Below are 21,802 nucleotides of genomic sequence, written 5' to 3'. Positions count from 1 at the left end.
AGGCGTTTTGCTATTCTCTCTGTGTGGAACAACAGCAGGAGGCCCTGGCCCAAAGCTATGTCCTAAGTTGAGTCCTTTAACTATCTCTATGGGGGAGACTTACCAGGGGCAGGGCAGGTGGTCCTGGGTGTTTTGTGGGGCGCAGGCCGTTTGGGAGAGGACTCAGGTCGGGGGGCCACAGGCTGGACGGGTCGGGTCTGTTTGGCTGACAGCTTCTTCAGACTAACCTGTCTCTTCTCAAACATCTCCTGTACATCGTCCAGCCTCTTTAGAGCCTTTTGTACATTAGCCTGATGGAAAGCACAGATCAGGGATCAACAAATAGGACCATTGTTCTTCTGTAGGCTGACAACTCCAGGAATTAGGATTCCATGAGTGAATTAAGGGAGCACTGCACACACCTTGACTTCAACGTTGAGGACTAGCTCATACTGGTTGTGGATGTTCTTGAGGTCACTCAGTTGGTTCTCCTTGGCCGTCTCCAGGAACTTCTCAATGTCCTGCAGGGCTGCCTCAGCCCCTTCCTGGGACTGGCACTTGTCCACAGCCTGAGAGGCCAGCAGGTACACCCCCGACTCACACCACCGGTTCACCTACAACCACACGAGAATACATGGATGAATGAACAACTACAGTAGCTACTGTCTAGGCTCCATATCAGTAGTATATCTAGGCTCATTTGCATGGCACTAATGTATATTTTTAACTACTAATGTTATACATGGATGGCATGTATAGTTGTTTAGGAACCAAAAAAAGAAGGTACTGATTATTGTATGGGACAATATACTGAACAAGCGTTTTTGAGACAGATAATGTAAAAAAATACACTTTTATTGAGTAAATGTATTTATTGCTTTGCTGAAAAAGTGGAAGTACCACTAACCTTGATGGAAGAGGGAAACTTTGTGAAAGTTATTTGAATTCATGAGAGCATGTGTAAATGACGTGTATAATCATGCAAACAATCTCTCCCTGAGGACATTGCCTTTTCTGACAGCAATATAGAGATGAGGAGCCTCTCATGTTATCCACCCCACCTTGTCTATGCCTTTGTGTATTTGGCGTGATTTGGAGAGGACGTCGTACTTCTTCTGGGCCTCGTTGGTGAAGTCATCACAGATGCGTCGGAGCTCTACACACTTGGGCCGTATGGAGTCCACAGAATAGTGGTTGCTCTGAATCAGCTGGTCCCCGTGTAGGGCGTGGAGCTGGGCCTTCTCTAACGACTCCTGATATGCATCAGACAAGAGAGCCATTCATCTCACATGACCACATTCGTGTTAGGCTCACATTCAATACAATCCAAGGCTGATGATCACGTGCTAATTAACACATAGTGGATACATTGTGCTTTGTATTGTCTTGTAAGGTGTAGATGTTACATCTCATATAACGTTTGTTATGTGACTGGGCTGACCTGAGCCTTCTCCTCTAAGGTCTTGAGGTCCTTCAGTAACATATCTACCAGGGTGACACAGTCCCCAATATCTGACAGGGCTGTCAGAGTCGCCATCAGACTGTCCAATGACACTTTCACCTGTGGAGGGGACAGCAGGAGGTTAAGGACTTATGTACAGTATTTCCAAGCACATATGCTTGAGAGGAAGCGCTATATACTGTAAGTGTGAGGTTGCAAACATAAAAAAGTGTAATTAAACTGAAAAATTGACAGGTGAGCAACTATTTTTGGACAAGGTGTTACATTGTAACGGCTACTTCTAATTGCTGTCTCTGGGGGAACACAAATAGCCAGGCTGTGTCCGTTTCAGCTTTCTTTGTTAACATGACTAAGCTAAACCCGCTGACTACAGCAGTCAGCGACTCTGTCACAGAAACATACGTACCTCTCGGAAGTCATGCTCAAAATGGCAGAACTGTAGGCACTGCTCCAGTTTGAGGTGATGTTTAGACCAGAACTGTTCAAAAGCGTTTTCTGTCTCATCTAGCTGGGCCAACAACCTGAAATACAACATGGACATATAACATCATTTGCAGCATCTTTATCCACCTCTGGAATATACTCTTAGTGAGAAATTAAATAAGTTAAATCATTTGTGAACCGAACACATACAAATGATTTAATTGGGAGCTTCCATCTCCAGTAGGTCCCAGTAACCAACCTTTCCACAGTGATGTGGTTCTCCATCTCGTCTGGGTTTAGCTGGTGGTTCTCAGACTTGGCAGCCTGCTCTTTGATACAGCCCAGTAGAGTGGTTCCCTGTTTCATCGCTAATTTCAGTTCATCCTGTCAAAATGAAAGAATTCATTTAATACCATTATAAACCGAGTGGTTCAAGCCCTGAATGCTGATTGGCTGAAAGGTTGGTAACCAGTTTATAATAGCAATTAGGCACCTCAGGGGTTTATGGTATATGCCCTATATACCACGGCTAAGGGCTGTATCTAGGCACTCCGCGTTGCGTCATGCTTAAGAACAGCCCTTATCCATGGTATATTGGCCATAAACCACACCTCCTCTGGCCTTATTGCTATTATAAACTGGTTACCAACATAATTAGAACAGTAAAAAATACATGGTATACGGTCTGATATACCACGGCTTTCAGCCAATCAGCATTCAGGGCTTGAACCACCCGATTTATAATGGTGTTGCTGGTTTGGGAATAGAATACTCTGATTATTATCTAGGCCATTGATGCTTATGGTTAAACTACAATGCCACAGGCTATGATAGAACCCATTCCCCTGTGTATTTGATCACACTACTGTATGTGAATGTAACTAATAGTAAACTAACAAATATCAACACAATCTTCAGGTGTTGAGGATGTTAGCCATGAGTACAAGTAAACCATTGTAGGAAGCCAGGTTCAGTAGTATTATGTTGACGCTGTGAAGCAGAGCCCCACCTTGAGTTTGTCGTGCTTCTCAGTGTGAGTAGTGAGGAGGTCTTTGGTGCACTGCACATCATTGGGCAGCTCCGTCTCTGCCAGGTCTGTACCGAACTTCTGCAGCATTTGAGCCGTGGTTTTCACCGTCACAGCAAAGTTCTCAATGGCCTGACAGCAAAAAACATACACACTTGTATTGTTTCCAGTGAGTCCAGAAAATAACTGGTGTAAGGCCAATGTCATGGTAACTCACTGTCCGGCGGTGGATCCACTGGCTGTGACAGTAGTCCAGGTTCCCACCAAGCTCACATGTTAGCTGGCCCTTATCCACGTAGCCATGTAAGTCAGATAGGGAGTTGAGCATCACAATCTGTAGGGAAACAAATGCACATACATTGCTGTGTGTTATAGATGTTAGGGCACCTTCTGCATTATCAGTCTCGGTTATCTCATCTGATTTTAGGGTTAGACAATAATTGTCACGGCATAATGTTAATATAGGCTTCTGTGTTTTTTTGTGGTTTACTCCATTTCTCTATTTCCACTTCCTCACCAGTAAGGATGACACACACACACGCAAGGTGATGAGGAGTCTGAGGAGGAGTTGCAACTTTTATCTTCGAAAATGTGTACAGTTACAGTATACTGTAGGCGTCTGGGGATAATGCAGGAGAATTGGCCTTCACCAAAAAAATGTATGAAGGGATATACAGGTGTATGTTGTCACATTCTACAGCTTTCTATAAACAAGGAAAACATGCAGTGAGTACATAGTCATTGTTCTAACAATTAGTTTACAGGTGAACATCACAGGTGAACAATCACTATCTCACACCCAGACACAGAGGAAAGGTTTCTAAGATGATCTACGAGTTGGACAGGGTGAGTGGTAGCGAACCATTCTTACCGGTACCTTCATTTTAAAGTCATCCCGGTGCAGCTTAATGCCAATGTCAGCGATGGCCCTCTGGAAGAAGCGGGAGGGCCTTAGCACCAACACCAGCTGGAGGTTCCCTGGAAATGCCCCCTAGTGGACAGAGGTACAAAACACAGCTTCATACCATCTCATAGCCTTGTGTGGAGTTAGCCTTGTGTGGAGTTAGCCTTGTGTGGAGTTAGCCTTGTGTGGAGTTAGCCTTGTGTGGAGTTAGCCTTGTGTGGAGTTAGCCTTGTGTGAGGGAGCTTTGCTCTGCGCTTACTTTCAATTTAACATCATCTCAAGAATTTGCAGTAGATTATACTCCCCAAAAAATTCTTCATACAATACTTCCTGATATAGGAGCATTGGTAGCAATTATATTTTACAATGTTACATGATGCCGAGATAAAAATGCTTGGTCCCATTCTGTCTGTGGTGTGGCCAACTCCTCTATTGAAGTCAAAGACAGTGAGGAGTTAAAGCACAAACAGACTGGATAACCAGGCAAGGAGATAAAAGCCCTGTCTGAAGTGAAAGATGGACATCGTCATACCGCTATCCGCGCCAGCGAGGCCTTCACTGAGCTCCATTTGTCCCGCCTGCGGTCGATGATTATAACGAAACCGATGCTGGCCACGTCCAAACTAGACAAAGGAAAGATGGAAATAAACACATGCGGTAGGTGTAGCTATCCAAGCATGCAGTCAGAAGACATATCCAAGAGGGCACTACACTACACTCTTGTGCTCTGTCTCTGTACAGTTTAAACAAGAGTTGACACAAAATCACTTCAGCACTTTTAGAACCAGGCCATTATAGTTAACAGTGTTAGAGGAGCTGTGTAAACTTGTGTAATGTTTGGGGTCTTTTACAGGGAAGAGGTTTTTAAGTGAGGGCCATTAACATTCTCAATGTGTTACTCTGACAAAAAGGTGAATCAAGTTGCTCATGTCTAACATCTTAATGTGTTATCTGGCCTAATATAATTCCTACTCAATTGAGCAACTTTTGTGTATTTTCCTGGCTGCGAGCAGCTGACATGAGGCAAGATGAATGGTCCTCACGATGTACCATGAGAGAAAGAATGACACATTTCTCAGGGCGTGGGAAAAAATTGAAAACGAATTGAAAATGCTACACCTCAAGAAATGTGTCTTAGGAAGTACCTTTGGATGTGAGTTAGCCGGAACCACATCCCATACAGAGGGGATGAAGTGGCATTTCCTACTGGGCATAAACTAGTTGGATCGACATTGTTTTAATGTAATTTGTCAATGTATTGTGACATGGAAACTCCGTGGGAAATAATTGAATTTGAAAAAAAGTCTTGTTTTGAAGGTGAAATGTCAACCACGGGATTATGTCATCATTTTGTCATAATCCAATTTAAACATAGACAAACCTTGAATAAAATATGTTGAATTTGTACCTTTAAGAACTAAGATCTTCAACGTTATATCCACTATCAGAAAAAAACGACAGGCTGGGCATCCCCTCCTACTGGAGAATTGATCTATATACAGCTATCCATTGGTCCCCCATCCAGGGTTTTAACCAAGGCCAGCCCTGCTTAGCTATGATATTTGTCACTGACTCTTGCCAATATTAGATCATGAGAGTGATTGTTGAGAGATCTCCACTTAAAAACGAAATAGATTCACTGTTGCTATTGAAGTCATTCCAAAGGGTATGTTTAACATAGCAAATGAAAAGTGGCCGTACTTTCACTCAAATATCATCATTGATGCTATTCAGGACTATATACTGTAACATTTGCAGTCATCAACAGCAATTGTTTCAATTCAACCCAGAATTCAACAACAAAAAATAAATGACAATAGGCCAAAGGTTTCAAGCAACGTTTTGATTTCAAATGTAATTATATTTTGTGACATTGAGTCATGTTTGGTTGTCAACGCAACCAAATATTAACATTTGAAGGAGATGCATCTTCTGCTTGGATAGTTCCATCTGTGCCACTAATTCAATATTATCTTACAAACTAATGCAACATTCAACCTTAAAATAAGTCATACATCCATGGCCACATTGAGGTTTCTTTAACTATACATGTGTTATTATGTAATCATACAGAGCATGTATGTTCAAGACAGCATGCATAGGTCATCGCAGATCTGTGGAAATCATCACAATTGCTGTAATAATCTGCACAGAATGTCAAACGGCATTCACCACCTGTACTTTTAATGTCATTTCAAATGCATCCAGGTCATTTGGTTCTGCTTTTAGATGAAGCTCAGTATTCATCTGTTGTATAAATAAACAAAATATCTGATATTGTATTCACATTAGACTTTCTTTTAAATGGTTGAAAGCACATCGATAGACATTTGGGTGACAACTAAACCAAAAATTTGACATTGTTTTTCCATTCCAGATGGTTGAAAGCACAATGATCACAAATTGGAAATTCAACTCATTTAGGGCTGTCTTTTTGAGTGGGTGACAGGTTTTAATCTCGCTGATTAACGTCTCAACCAAATTGTACCCAATTATCCACGTTGAAATTATGTGGTTTACCCAGTGGGTCTATATAAACCAATGTCTTTCTTCAAGCCACACTCTTTAGAAGCATTGCATCACTGTGCTGCTATAAGCATCACTCTTTAACCTGCTATTACCAAATATATAGTAGCATTCAGTGCCAGATCCCCGGAACAGGATCTGGCACCTCTCAGCTTTGTTCCAGAACCCATTTGCCAGGATCCGGTACCTCTCTTGGCATACTTCCCCCCCCCCCCCCCCCCCACTATTTGCAATGTAATAAAAGCAATCAGAGCAAACAGAGTTAGTTCAGGTTGACTCCTCTGTAATTATCCTGCCCATTACAAATCGTAATGTGAAAACATGCCTGATATTCTAAAAATGGATTTGTGTTGTGCCAGCCCGGGTTTATGGTTTGCGCAAAATTGTAGCCTATGTCGACCAACGCCTATATAGACCAGAAGCAAGCCTGTATCTCTCACAGATCTAGAATGAGATTCACTTTCTATCATCTCTCTCTGCTCTGATTAGACATGATCCTTGCAACTCATCTCTTCCGCGTTGCACTTCCTCATGTCTTTCCTTGTTGAATCATAGCCGCCGAAGGGAACTGGAGATGCTGCAGCCCCCCCTGATGAATTGAAATTCTAGGCTACATTTGCCAAAGTTATAGAATTACTCCTATCTGATCATAAATACATCAAATAAATCAGAATGCTAGACCAGGAGTAGGCCTATAATTGAGCAACAGAGGATCAATAGTTTATGTAAAAAGAAAAAAAAATGCCTAGCTGTGGATTGTGTAGCCCAATCACTGGGCATAGCCTACAGTCGGGGAAGGGGTGGGAAATCGGTCAGTGCAATCAAAACAGGCCTTAAGCAAATATTTACAAAAGACAATCGCGGGTAAAACACAGGTTGTAAAGCAAATGGATCCTGCTGTAAAGAGACGTCTAATGTGTCTGTAGGCTACCAAGTTATCAACTTCCAAATAGCCCTGTTGAGCAAACAGCATTGTTTTACAAAGTCAAACAAGAGAGATAGGCTTTTGGCAGGAGCACATCGGCCATGGCTGGTGAGTGAGCTCTGCATCATTGGGTCAGTCAGTGAAACTGGAAAGCCTTTTTAAGACTAATAAGATCATTTCCTCCTCTAATTGTACAATATGTGTGTCTCCAAACACCTAGGACTTGGCTATTGATGGATTCGAGACACGGTTGTTTTAATTGATCTCAGATTCTCAGTTTGTCAGTGTTAAAGTAGCCTGTCATTTCGATCATTTGTGAGGTATTAAAAAATATTTGTCTAAAGTCTGCAGTCATCTAAAATGTTGAAGAATTGCATGAAATACGTTTATAAAAAGGTCAAATTTTTTCCCTGACCCCAGGCTATAAAATATTTGCCCAATGTGTGCAACTTAAGCAAGCCCGTCTATTCAACTGCTCTATACCAGTATGCAAAAGCTATGATAATGCATGCAATACTTCATTCTTATATTTATTCATGCGTTCTGGTCCTTCAGAGGCCCCAGATCACCCCGCTCTCGGGCTCACTTTTAGTTCTGGCACCTCCTAATTTACAAATTAAGCACTAAGCCTCTGTTCTCCACTGTGGGAAAATAAAGTGCACCAAAAGTGCTACTTTGATCTGAACTGTATAGCCATGGGTGAATATGCATGGTTGGAAAGAAATATTTAAATGCATTGCTCCTACTATACCTGGGGATGCTGGTCAGATATGTTACAACATTCTGGAAGTCCTCCGCTACGAGGTCGCCGAAGCCTGAGTACTCCGGGAAGGTGATGATTGGGGCACCATCTTTCCCTCTTCCTCCTGCACACAGAGGGGTAAAACAATTGGTTGTTATAAATGTGTCCATTTTGTTACGTTCATTCGTTCACACCAGACATTGACAGGCATAATAAACATTCATTGGACGCAGTCCTAGAAAAGTTACATTTACATTAATTAACCACAAGGTGGTAACATTGGGTTAAAAAATGTCAGCACTGTTTGCCAATGTTGGATATAATTTGATAATTTTTTGACAATTAAGTCATTTAATTATTTGAAACGTGAAACTTAACATGTTTGATAAGTGAATACGTTGTTCTAACAGAAAGAAAAGTTTCTTATTAAATCCTGAAACAAATGAAGCAGCCATATTATAATGCATGATCCTATATCTCTACAATGAGAGATTGATCAGTCAAAGTGTACCACTATGAGAAAGCATAGTGGGAGCAGCAAGGCCACCATTTATCTAAAGTGATCCACCTCACTCAAAATCATGCCCCCAGTGCTTACATTCATGGGTGGAGATCGGCGACTAGGGTTTGGCCTTATTATCTAGGTTGAATTCTTCTCAACGTCAAAACAGTTCCGTTTAGGATGCCAGAGGGGAACTGCTGTAAATGGTATCTTTGTGCAAGGCTTTTATTTGCCCGAGGCAGTCTGATTTTCTACTTAAGGCTTGTATCTGGGCACTCACTTTATCTGGACACATTACTCTCATTCCTGTGGAGCACGTCAAGAAACATTGCCTTTGATATTATTGGTCAGGTAACGGTAGCTCTTTACTTTCAACACGCATTGACTAACTTCTCCTCCTCTCCCTTCTCTCAGTCGGTTCTAAAAATGTACCAATCACACAGACAAGCATAACACCCTCCTCCCAAACTCCAACGCTGTCACTGTCTTTGTGCTAAAAGCAGCATTTTGTTCATTTCCTGTGCCATCTCGCCTGCCATCCATCCCACAGGGTGACATCTCACCTATCAGTCCTCCCAACCAGACACATCCAATCACCTGCTGATGGCAGAATAATCCATACCTGCCGCCACAGGAGATCCTTTTACACATGTCAGGGCTCGTTGTCTACTTCTCTCACTGACAACAACACTACATCAGATAATAATCAGAGTTAGAAAATACCGCGCTGTCTGGAAAACTCCACTTAGCACCACCTCTTCAGGTATAAGTACTGCCTGAAAGTAATATTGGAGGAAAAACCACTGAGAATTTTAAAAAATAGCTTGCGGTGTAGGTTATAAAACATTCTTGTGTTTTTTCCACAGTAAAATGACATAAGTCTGAAAGCTAGCTTTTCTGAGCCAGGGTTTTTAGACTGAGGCATAAGCTTGGCAGAAGTGCAGCAGGCCGACCCCTGGTGGTTTGACATGGGTGGGAAGGAATGAAAACAATCCCTGTGGAGGCAGAGGCTTAGGTGTGGATGTCCCGCCCAATAACTACCCACAACTCCCTCTGTTATTGTCCCAGCTTAGGCCCTACACCTCTGCCACTTCTATGTCTCCAGTAACTAAAATATGGATATGCCAGAAGATGTGCTCCAAGAAGGTTATGAGGGAAATAACGCAGAGATGGAAAATGTTTGAGAGAGTCTTCTGGGTTGATCTGTGAGCATACAGATATGATATAGGGGACTCAATGTTCTCACATACGTGTTAATAAGACTATACAGTACTGTATGTACAGTTGAAGTCGGAAGTCTATACACATTTACATGAATGATTTATTTCAGCTTTAATTTATTTCACCACATTCCCAGTGGGTCAGAAGTTTACATACACTCAATTAGTATTTGGTAGCATTGCCTTTAACATTTTTAACTTGGGTCAAACGTTTCGGGGAGCCTTCCACAAGCTTCCCACAATAAGTTGGGTGAATTCTGGCCCATTCCTCCTGACAGAGCTGGTGTAACTGAATTGGATTTGTAAACCTCCTTGCTCGCACACACTTTTTCAGTTCTGCCCACAAATTTTCTGTAGGATTGAGGTCAGGGCTTTATGATGGCCACTCCAATACCTTGACATTGTTGTCTTTAAGCCATTTTGCCACAACTTAGGAAGTATGCTTGGGGTCATTTACCATTTGGAAGACCCATTTGTGACCAAGCTTTAACTTCCTGACTGATGTCTTGAGATGTTGCTTCAATATATCCACATCATTTTCCTAACGCATGATGCCATCTATTTTGTGAAGTGCACCAGTCCCTCCTGCAGCAAAGCACCCCCACAACATGATGCTGCCACCCCATGCTTCACGGTTGGGATGGTGTTCTTTGGCTTGCAAGCCTCCCCTTTTCCTCCAAACATAACGATGGTCATTATGGCCAAACAGTTATATTTTTGTTTCATCAGACCGGAGGACATTTCTCCAAAAAGTACGATCTTTGTCCCCGTGTGCAGTTGTAAACAGTAGTCTAGCTTTTTTGGGCGGTTTTGGAGCAGTGGCTTCTTCCTTGCTGAGCGGCCTTTCAGGTTATGTCTATATAGGATTAGTTTTACTGTGGATATAGATACTTTTGTGCCTGTTTCCTCCAGCATCTTCACAAGGTCCTTTGCTGTTGTTCTGGGATTGATTTGCACTTTTCGCACCAAAGTACATTCATCTCTAGGAGACAGAACACGTCTCCTTCCTGAGCAGTTTGACAGCTTTGTGGTCCCATGGTGTTTATACTTGCGTACTATTGTTTGTACAGAGGAACATGGTACCTTCAGGAGTTTGGAAATTGCTCCCAAGGATGAACCAGACTTGTCGAGGTTGGCTGATTTATTGTGATTTTCCCATGATATCAAGCAAACTGAGTTTGAAGGTAGGCCTTGAAATACATCCCAGGTACAAATTATGACTCAAATTATGTCAATTAGCCTATCAGAAGCTTCTAAAGCCATGACATAATTTTCTGGAATTTTCCAAGCTGTTTAAAGGCACAGTCAACTTAGTGTATATAAACATCTGACCCACTGGAATTGTGATACAGTGAATTATAAGTTAAATAATCTGTCTGTAAACAATTGTTGGAAAATGTACTTGTGTCATGCACAAAGTAGATGTTCTGACCGACTTGCCAAAACTATAGTTTGTTAACAAGAAATTTGTGGAGTGGTTGAAAACGAGTTTTAATGACTCCAACCTAAGTGTATGTAAACTTCCGACTTCAACTGTATGTATGTACACATTCACTACTTCCGGATCCCAAAAAGTGGCCATTTCAGGCACTGAACAAAGCTTGTGAATATAGTCAGAGGAAATGGTTCACGGTGTAATGTCGTAATGCTGTTATTGTCATGGAGCAGACCAGACAGGAGGCCGCTGAGGCGAGAATAGCTCATAATAATGGTCGGAACAGAGCAAATGGTATGGGATCAAACACCTGGAAACCATGTGTTTGATGTATTTGATATCATTCCACCGATTCCATTCCAGTCATTACCACAAGCCCGTTCTCACCAATTCGGGTGCCACCAACCTCCTGTGACCTCTGTCCACTCTGGGACAGGAAGTCATTAAGAGGCACTCCTATCGATCAACAGTATTAAAAAGGTTCAAGTCTGCTCACAACTCAATCATGATTTAAGGTCAACACCGGAAATGGCCTTTTAACTGATAATGTGACTCGAAAGGATATGACCCATTTCCTTTTTCTGTCCGCGATCCAAATGAATCACGAAACATTGCAAAGTGTAGTACTATAGAAGCAATCACATCTCTCTAAGTGAGGATAACAATAGTCATTTCCATCCTTCGGACATCCATCTTTCCTCCTTCATAAAGGGAGAGGAACTACAATATTTGCCTGTCTGTGCGTGAGGGAAGCAGGATTAAGGAGAGGAGACAGATCCCCTAGATACATACCTGAGAGCAGGGCAAACTGCCGGTGCAGCTGCTCTATGATGTCGACAGCCAGCAAGGGCCTGATCTCCTGCTGCATGATCTCATCTGGGGAGGGAAACAGGAGAATGCCTCCAGTCAGCAATCACAATATCATAGGAGAAAGAGCCGTATTATTAAAACACTAGCGGTGCAACATGTCCCAACTAATCAAGCCCCCGAGGCCTCACCCTGGCCCAATCATCATCAGTGGAGGCTGCTTAGTGGATGACGGTGCATAATAATGGCTGGAATGGAGTAGATGGAATGGCATCAAACTTCTGGAAACCATGTGTTTGATGTATTTGATGCCATTCCACCTATTCCACTCCAGCCGTTACCACAAGCCCTCCCTCCCAAATTAAGCTGCCACCAACCTCCTGTGATCTACATGTCGGACAAGTCAGCTCAGTATGATCTGTGGCATATGAGGGCAAGGCTGGGCGCTGGACCTTTCCACAGTGTCTGTTCTCTCTCCAACAGTGGTCTCCATGTGTAACGCTGCCCCTCGCAGTCAAGACCTTTAGCTGTGAATGCAGATGAGCCTTTGTGTGCCTTTGTTAGATTTCCATTACAAGCTGCAGTAGCGACTGTTGCCCCCTTTCACACAGATCATTCTTTCATTGTGTTGTTCCTGTAAGACTTAGTAGCTATTCTGGATGCTTGGAGGGGAGGAGGGGAAGGATGGTTGATGAAGCTCCATCAGTCTGCCTTCATGGTTTGGGGTCACCCTGGCCTGAAGCACACTGCAGCTAGCTTTTCACTGTGAACAAAACACCCTCTGTCTGGCCATGGTATAAAGGAGTGTATTAACACAGACTGCACTTTATCCAGTCCTGGTCCTCCAGATGTTTCCCTATAGTCAGATCACATGGTCAGGATAAACTCCAGGCCCTAGTCAGTCATATCTGCTGTATTGTTAGTCTGGTGGGTGTGTTGTCCACACGGAGTTGATTCTGTGGCAGGTTGTGCCAGCAACATGTGGAGACACCATGAAATAATGCAATGGCAACACAGAAGGGCGCCAGCCTCTGCGCTCCACCCACCTCATCCCAGTGTTCACCTCACCTTTTGCAAGGGAGCCTAAAGCCTTCTCCATTTGCTCCAATCAGCAGAAACACACACATTCACTCTCAGCTACAGGAACACATCTACTGGATATGAGGACTTACAGTACATGCTGTATTTTCCCCTAATCCAAGCTGTGTGGTAAACTGAATGAATTTATTATTGTGACATGCCATTAATGAGATAGTCAAGATTGTTGCTCGCATAAGGGTCAAAGTGCAATGCAATATTGTCAGATATGAACTTGACGGACAACAATATAACAACCTCAAACTTGTATGATTCCCATTTGAGAGTTGTACTGTATGCATTTTCTCTGCCTGGAAAGTACATCATTTATTGAATAAATGTTTAACGTTAGTTACCTCAAACTATATGGAGGGCAAGCAGGTTTCCTTTTAATCATTAGCTATGGTGAGTTATATGATCATGTACAAAGTCCTAGAATTCCTTAAATCAAGTAGCCTCCCTTACTTTACCCTACCTTCCCTCTAAGTATATTTTAACAAAGGCTCAGTAAAGCTCCAAGAAAGCATCATTGCGTAGCCTACTAATTAACAACATTGCAGCTCTTGTGAAATAATGAGTAGAGGACTGGATAAATGACACAAAGCAATTACAACAGATGTTATATATTTGTAGCCTACATAACTTTTATCACGCAACAATCTCATTTTCACACAGTTGGCCCCTACCAGAAAAAAAGCCTGAAGCACACTGGCATCTCCCCCACAGAAAACTGCAAAACAACTGAGGCATTTTGTCCCTCAGCATTAACTACGGACAGACAGGCAAGAGTCCCTTGAGCTCCTCAGAGGAAATGCTGAAGAATGTCACAGCCTCTTGGTATACTGTTGAAATGGAAATCAAGTCTAGGACCAAGGCTAGCAACATGAGTGACAACAAACGTGTGTCTCTGTTTGGCATGTAAACACCCTATAACTCCCGACAGAGAGCCAGCCAGCGAGCAAGGGGAGTGAAAATACCTTACCTATGACAGGTCTGGTTCTCTTCATCGTAGTGCCACTATAGTTGGGTGTGAGGAGAGAGAAAAGTCACACTAATCCAGGCGACGGGGGTAAATCACACAGCCAGCAGCGGTAGTTTGGCAAAACAATTTTTTCAACCATTTTCATCCCCTTTCTCCTCTTCGGACTTCCTTAATAAGTAACCCAAGACACACACACACACATTCCCCACTTACACACACCGGAACACACACATACCCAGCTCGCAAAGTTTTTTTCTAAGGAAGGAGTGCATCTGTTCCTTTGGCCATTTTTTCCAGCCCCAGCTGTGTCTCACAGCTCCACTCTATTCTCTCACAAGACTCTCAGCGCACAGCAGCTACACAAGCAACCTATCAGGACTCAGGGAGGAGGAAAACACTGCTTACTGCCTCTTTAAGTGGGGGGCAGCCCCAAATGTTAACTATACTTCTGAGAAAGAAAAAAAGAAAAAAAGAAAAAGAGAGGATAAAATCAGAGCGTTCCGTGTTGTGCTCTGGTGTTCTCCTCCCTTCAGCAGCATCCCTCTCATTAATGTCACGTGCTGACTGTGCACCCCTTTCTGATCTGACTCTGTCTCTGTCCTTTCCTGTATCTCCTCTCTTCTCCCCCCCATCCATCCATCCCTCTTCTCTAAGAGCAGCTGCATGGGAAGACAAGGGTGTTTATGGTCCTAGAGGAAGTATGTCCCAAAACACCAGTGGCAGCTACTGAGGCATTGTGTGTTAAATAAGCAGCTTTCCTTCCTATTGTACACACTGTATTCCAAAATAGTGAGATTCACTGAAATGTGCTGTCCAGTTTGCCACATGAAATGTGTTACAATATTCGCACGAAGGACAACATGAAAACCATTCTGTTGTAAACCGGATTAAATGTTTGAATGGACCTGAATGTATTATACAATTTCATAAACACGTCATTTAAAATAATCTCACTCCATGTGGTACTTTGAATCTATGTCGGGGTTTAGACTTAAAACTCTACCCTTTATTTTTGTAAACAAAACAAAACAAACTCTTACCAGTAGATCTGGTATTATGGGATAATTAGCTCTGTGTTTAATCACTTGGCGGGTCAGCAGCAGTCTACAGCAGGGAGATCAGCTGTGTCTGAACGGGCAGACGGGAAGTTAGCTAGACTCCCTCTCTGCTATGTCTGCCCTGTCGACCTGCCTGCCTGAGCCACCATGGATTTCACACACAGACAATAAGCCTACTGTTACAGGGTTACATAACAAGAGGCCATTATTGAAGACAAAATAAGAAGACAGCCAATTGTTCAGAAGGAGTGCAAATCAATGTGTTGATACATTTTGCATTGCTCTCTTTCCAAACAGAAGACACACGTCACAAATACACTCAAGTTTTTCTGTATGTAAAACAATATCCTACGATATCCACCACATATAGCATAAACACCACACACACTTTCTCTCCACACTATCCTCATAGGATATGAACCCCTTAGTTGACAAATTCAGCCCCGAGGGTGAGAAATTCATAACAAAATCTGTCCTCCAGGAGAGGACAATTGATAAGGCTGGATTAGCCTCCCTAATGAGCATCTTAAAACAGTGGACTATCTAACACAAATCATCCCCTCAGCATCAGGGACCAGCGGACCACAGCACTGTTTTTCGAGCTCCCCTCCCACTCAACATGTGACTGTAAAGACACTCAGCCAACCAGCCCACGACGTTCCTCCTCCAGTCTGATCCCTGCTACACGACACCCACCCACACAGATACACACAGGTGCGCGCCAACACATACATGCAGGTGTGTATGGAGTAACACATTTAACTAAATGGACATTTAACACAGAAGCACAATCAAATGAGATGCATAAAGTATTGTATGAAAGTAGTCCATCTTTGTCATTTAATAGTGGTTGATACAGCCTCTCCTGAACAAAAGCTTCTGTCTTAAAGGAAACCTCCACCCAAATCAGATCTTTTGGTATTTTGTCCATTGTTGACATAGTCCCAAAATGTTTTGCTTGACAACACTCACATTTTCACGAGATGTAACTTTCAAAATACAGAAATCATTCCTTGTACGATGCCTTTTGCGTCACATGATGCTGCGTTTTGCGTCACATGACTTCTGTATTTTAAAAGTTACATATCTTGAAAAATCAAGTGCTGACAAGCAAGACACTTAGGGACTATGTCAACAATGGACTAATGAAACAAATACCAAAAGATAGTTTTTGGGGTGGAATTTTTCTTTAACTAAAGAGACATGAGAATATGTGACCAACACTCCATGCTGATCTCCTTCAATATTGTTGGAGAGGAAGTTTGAATATAGTAGATATTTGTTCGTAAATCCAGATGCGTCCAAAAGAGCACGTTTCCCATTGACACTCAGGAAAAGGGCGGCCGCGCAAGAAAACAATAAAAGGATGTGTCAGACAGGTCCATTTATCTCGCAATAACAAACCTCCCCTAGTGATGGATATCAAATGTCAGCTAAGCAAAAACTGTCTTTGGAAGTAGGACGAGCACAGATTTTGAAACAAATGCCCTGAAGGACGTAGGCTTGGCAGCTAACTGGACACAATAGGTGACTATTTGCTTCAGTTGCAAGGGATAATCACACATAAGAGACGGTGCATGTCTAGGCATTGAGGGTTTATGGGACCATCAACTGCTTCTGGGTAGGTTATTTTGTGACATCATTCAACTTTGCCAGCTAGTCTTTTCCCACATATTTAAAACAGTCAGACAGGACATCTTTATCCAACCACAGACACCATGATTCAGATTGTCATTCTTTTTAAACATGGAGCCATTTTTTTCTGCTGTCATTGCCACTTCTCCACAGAGAGAAACATGAATAATTGTGCAAGCCTGGGTTCTAATCAAGTGTTCTTTAAAAGGTTGTTGTGATGTGGAGCTTTCTATCCAGGACAATGCAAGCCATTTGACATGCAGATAGGAAAGCAACCTGGCATATGATAAACATGTCAGAGAAGGTTGAGAACTGCCATGCCTATTCATAAAGGCATCAGTCTAATATTAGAAGGAATGGCATACCTCAGATAGCAGCAGCGGCAGACTAATGAAATCTCACTAAAGCATGTACATAAAGCAGGGCCTTAGCAACATCACATCAATCAACAAGCGCAGCATAATGGTTTGAGCGTTGGACCAGTAACCAAAAGGTTGCTGAATCGAATCCCCGAGCTGACAAGGTAAACATTTGTTGTTCTGCCCCTGAACAAGGCAGTCATTGTAAATAAGAATTTGTTCTTAACTGACTTGCCAAGTTTAAAAACAAAACTGACAAGGGGATGGAGTGAAGGAGAGGTGCTGAGAAGGAGGTTGAGAGGGAAGAGAGGGAGGACATACTTCTCCCTGTGGCTGACTCAGTCTTCTGACACACCCCCAGAAAGCGGTGGTAGGACTCCATCTCCCCGGCAGAGATACGCACCATGGAGGAAGCGCCACGCGTGTGCCTCCCACATACCGAACACCGCGAGGGGATGGTCTGGTACCGCGGGGAGCCGTCCATCATCCCACCACAGCAGAGTGCCAAAATATCTGCACTACTCATCTCTGAGAGTGTGTGCGTTTGTGTTCAAGAGATTGCTTTCCTGCACACCAGCCTGTGTAGTTCCTTCCTACGCAGTGCCTAGTGTAGTCAAGGTCAGTCCAGACTCCCACCCCAGGGAGAAAGGGACAGAAAGAGCTCGGAGCGGCTACCAGAGCTTCACTCTCCTCCCAGGCTCAGTCTTCCTGAATCACCCCTGGTCTGCTTTTCAAGTCCCCTGGACGCTCCTCTCTTACAGTGCCTTCCATCTGATAGTCTGTCTCTCAGCGCAGCACATCTCACACACACACACATACTCTACACAGTACGCACACACCCAGTCCCCTGCCAGCCTCTACCACTGCAATTATTTATCTTCAGTCCCGGGAGCCAGTGAGCTGTTGCCTCTGACCTCTGCCTACGTCTCTTCCCTCTCTATGCCGGGCACATGCAACAGAGGATAATCAAAAACCCTTCTTATGTAACCTCTATATAAGCTTAGGTGACTTCACACTCAGGGGAGAATCTAACAGTGAAATGCACCATGTATTTCTCTGTGAAGCACAACCTGTATGCACAGAAGCAACGGGTAACTACACTGTATAATACATTCCATTGTGAATTGATCATGCATGTTGAATTCCCCAGCTCTATTTGTGACCAGGTTCCCACAAGGTGTTCACAGGGTAATCACCGGCCTCTCTGTTAGGTCACATTGCAGAACGTCTTAAGCCTGTAAGCACGCAGAGCTCCTTACTCAAGACGTCACAAGGAAGCACAACTCCACTCAACCACCAGCCCCTACCCACTGCGCTCTACTGAGCAGGCTTCTCCAGTAGCACAACTAGCTTACATCACATCTGTTTCACACCACTCGGAGGCAAAAGAGCCATGGAAACCAGACCTGTATGAGTGTGAAAGAACATGTAAATGAAGGTTTTAAAGTAGGTAATCCAGTCACTTACACATAACTGAGCCCATGGCGAGGTCTTCCTGTCTGGACTCAACCAGACCGCTGAACACTACAGTCCTGCCCTGGGGGCTCCAGCTGTGGTTATGAAAAACCGCGCAGAGCACCACGGAGCAGATTCCTTACAATGTGTGTGTCTGTGAGTGTGTGGGTGCATGTGTGTGTGTTCTGTCAGGGCTCTCGCCAGAGGTCTGACTTCAAGTCTTGTGACCAGTGGAGCACAGGAGACTGGCATGGTTTACACCAATATCCTCAACTATACCCTGAGGCACTGGGGCTTCCCTTTCCTCCCCCACCCAGCCCAACATTCAGCCTCTGTGCTGTGGAGTACTGTGTGGACAATGTGCGTCAGGAACACAGCACAAGAGGCACTGCTTTTCCTCCTGGCTGTAGCTCATTTACTGTCCTTGTCTCAGAAGCCCTTTCTCACCCCTCCCTCCCAAGACACTCTCATTGGCGAAGGGCACGTACTTCATGAGAATAATAACACACAAGAACATTATCAGTCATACTCAATCATACTAAGTTACACCCATGGGCATGGCACTTGGGTGTAAGTTTGTAGAACTGCTATTGTAGCCTACTGTCTGACATTCTTTTAACACTCATTCACAAATCTGCGTCTTCAGGCTTCACCACACCGTGTGCTGTAAGAACTTAACCATTACGTTATAATGTGTCCATTTAGTGTCAAAGTGATGACCAATATGTGTGATACTATAGTCTTGATGTTTGTCACATGGAATAGGAGCCAGTGGCCTTCCTGCTTTTAAAAATGCATAATACACAGGTCTGTATCTTAAGCTTACCTTTCCACTGGGTGATAAACATAGATCACTCTCGCTAGCTAATCTTAGGACACGGGTCTATTCAGAGACGACTTTAATGACAGTGATAGGCCTATATTTGGCTTTAGTGTTTACCTCTGCACGCACCTCCCATACACATCTACTACAATAAACAGCTCAGTCCAAAAAGATCTCAAACATACAGTGCACATAATCTGATATTGCCACATTTGCCATATAATGTAATAAAATGTATATGTAAAAAATTAAAGATGCAATGTACCTACTTTCTTTATGGATGACGTTGAGATACGTCTCCACAGACTATGCTCAGATAGTTGGTCTCCCAGGCAGAGAGAATGGGTGTCCACAGACAGACTCCTGTTCCTAAGTGGTGTTGATGTGCAGGAGGTCACCAGTTCAGATGTTTTACTCACAGTGATTATGTCATGTGAGAAGAACTAGTGGCTTTTGCGAAAGTGTTCACCCCCTTGGCATTTTTCCTATTTTGTTGCCTTACAACCTGGAATGAAAAAGGATTTGGGGGGGTTTTGTATCATTTTATTTACACAACATGTCTACCACTTTGAAGATGCAATTTTTTATACTTTTTATTGTGAAACAAACAAGAAGTCTTGAGCGTGCGTAATTATTCATCCCCCCAAGTCAATACTTTATAGAGCCACCTTTTGCAGCAATTACAGCTGCAAGTCTCTGGGGTATGTCTCTATAAGCTTGGCACAACTAGCCACTGGGATTTATGCCCATTCTTCAAGGCAAAACTGCTCCAGCTCCTTCAAGTTGGATGGGTGCCGCTGGTGTCCAGCAATCTTTAAGTCATACCACAGATTCTCAATTGGATGGAGGTCTGTGCTTTGACTAGGCCATTCCAAGACTTTTAGATGTTTCCCCTTAAACCACTTGAGTGTTGCTTTAGCAGTATGCTTAGGGTCACTGTCCTGCTGGAAAGTCATCCATCATTCCTTCAATTCTGACCAGTTTCCCAGTCCCTGCTGATGAAAAACATCCCCACAGCATGATGCTGCCACCACTATGCTTCACTGTGGGGATGGTGTTCTCAGGTTGATGAGAGGTGTTGGGTTTGCGCCAGACATAACGTTTTCCTTGATGGTCAAAAAGCTCAATTTTAGTCTCATCTGACCAGGGTACCTTCTTCCATATGTTTGGGGAGTCTCCCACATGCCTTTTGGCGAACACCAAACGTGTTTGCTTATTTCTTTCTTTAAGCAACAGCTTTTTTCTGACCACTCTTCCGTAAAGCCCAGCTCTGTGGAGTATACAATTTAAAGTGGTCCTATGGACAGATACTCCAATCTCCGCGGTGGAGCTTTGCAGCTCCTTCAGGGTTATCTTTGGTCTCTTTGTTGCCTCTCTGATTAATGCCCTCCTTGCCTGGTCTGCGAGTTTTGATGGGCGGCCCTCTCTTGGCAGGTTTGTTGTGGTGCCATATTCTTTCCATTTTTTAATAATGATTTAATGGTGCTCCGTGGGATGTTCAAAGTTTGGGATATTTTTTTATAAACCAACCCTGATCTGTACTTCTCCACAACTTTGTCCCTGACTTGTTTGGACAGCTCCTTGGTCTTCATGGCGCTGCTTGCTTGGTGGTGCCCCTTGCTTAGTGGTGTTGCAGATTCTGGGGCCTTTCAGAATAGGTGTATATATACTGATATCATGTGACAGATCATGATCAGAACACTTAATTGCATACAGGTGGACTTTATTTAACTAATTATGTGACTTCTGAAGGTAATTGGTTGCACCAGATCTTATTTAGGGGCTTTATAGCAAAGGGCGTGAATACATATGCACACACAACTTTCCCGTTTTTTATTTTTTAGAATTTTTTTTTAAGTAATTTTTTTCATTTCACTTCACCAATTTTGACTATTTTGTGTATGTCCATTACATGAAATCCAAATAAAAATCCATTTAAATTACAGGTTGTAATGCAACAAAATAGGAAAAACGCCAAGGGGGGTGAATACTTTTGCAAAGCACTGTATATGTTTAGTTCAACAATATGATCTTGAATCACAGTACTGGCATTATCTATTCTAAACCACTATGCTAATGAAACAACTTAAAGACTAGAAAAGCAGCATCACCTGCTGTACAAGGAGAATATCGGAGTATTTGTACGGTTTGTTTTTCTACTTAAGGTCAGAGGCAGGGAGTAAATTCCATCATATGACATCACCATGTGGCTCTGTCAGCAGAAAGCTGGCCTTTTGCCATTGGGACATGTGCTCTAAAAACATAAAAACAGGAACAAGACACCCCCATGTAAAAAACGTACTCCTCATGCTTGGATCCGGAGATCACTCTTCCTGTCGCCCTGCCCGCTCTATCCGTCCTCTCAAATGCTCCCTGGACCGTCGACTTCTTCAGTTCTGAAGCCTACCCAGCCCTTACCCCCACCCTGCTCTGTCATCAACGAATGACAGAGCAGCCACAT

The 21,802-nt window shown here is 43.2% G+C and overlaps 1 protein-coding gene across 8 annotated transcripts in view; it reads right to left on the bottom strand.

The window, feature by feature from the left end:
• The window catches only part of LOC115145029 (guanine nucleotide exchange factor DBS-like), a 59,213-nt gene extending 41,253 nt beyond the window's left edge, over positions 1-17,960 (bottom strand). For 4 of the 8 annotated variants that reach the window (XM_029686240.2, XM_029686242.2, XM_029686243.2 and 1 more), the window contains exons 1-13: positions 17,385-17,960; positions 11,938-12,021; positions 7,998-8,112; positions 4,328-4,418; positions 3,763-3,882; positions 3,109-3,225; positions 2,874-3,023; positions 2,124-2,248; positions 1,848-1,962; positions 1,421-1,540; positions 1,041-1,232; positions 402-593; positions 104-290 (exon numbers count right to left, since the gene is read on the bottom strand). In XM_029686240.2, coding sequence (XP_029542100.2) covers positions 104-290; positions 402-593; positions 1,041-1,232; positions 1,421-1,540; positions 1,848-1,962; positions 2,124-2,248; positions 2,874-3,023; positions 3,109-3,225; positions 3,763-3,882; positions 4,328-4,418; positions 7,998-8,112; positions 11,938-12,021; positions 17,385-17,589 — 1,813 coding nt within the window. In that variant the 5' untranslated portion in view covers positions 17,590-17,960. Of the gene's footprint in view, positions 1-103; positions 291-401; positions 594-1,040; positions 1,233-1,420; positions 1,541-1,847; positions 1,963-2,123; positions 2,249-2,873; positions 3,024-3,108; positions 3,226-3,762; positions 3,883-4,327; positions 4,419-7,997; positions 8,113-11,937; positions 12,022-14,011; positions 14,396-17,384 lie in introns of those variants that run through there. The other 4 variants (XM_029686245.2, XM_029686248.2, XM_029686241.2 and 1 more) reach the window with 3 other exon arrangements.
• Between the last annotated feature and the right edge of the window lie 3,842 nt (positions 17,961-21,802).

The sequence above is a fragment of the Oncorhynchus nerka genome, linkage group LG17, assembly GCF_034236695.1.
Source record: "Oncorhynchus nerka isolate Pitt River linkage group LG17, Oner_Uvic_2.0, whole genome shotgun sequence".
In the NCBI taxonomy this organism is placed as follows: Eukaryota; Metazoa; Chordata; class Actinopteri; order Salmoniformes; family Salmonidae; genus Oncorhynchus; species Oncorhynchus nerka.
The sequence above is the reverse complement of the archived record's forward strand: the minus strand, read 5'-3'. Positions and strand labels throughout refer to the sequence as shown.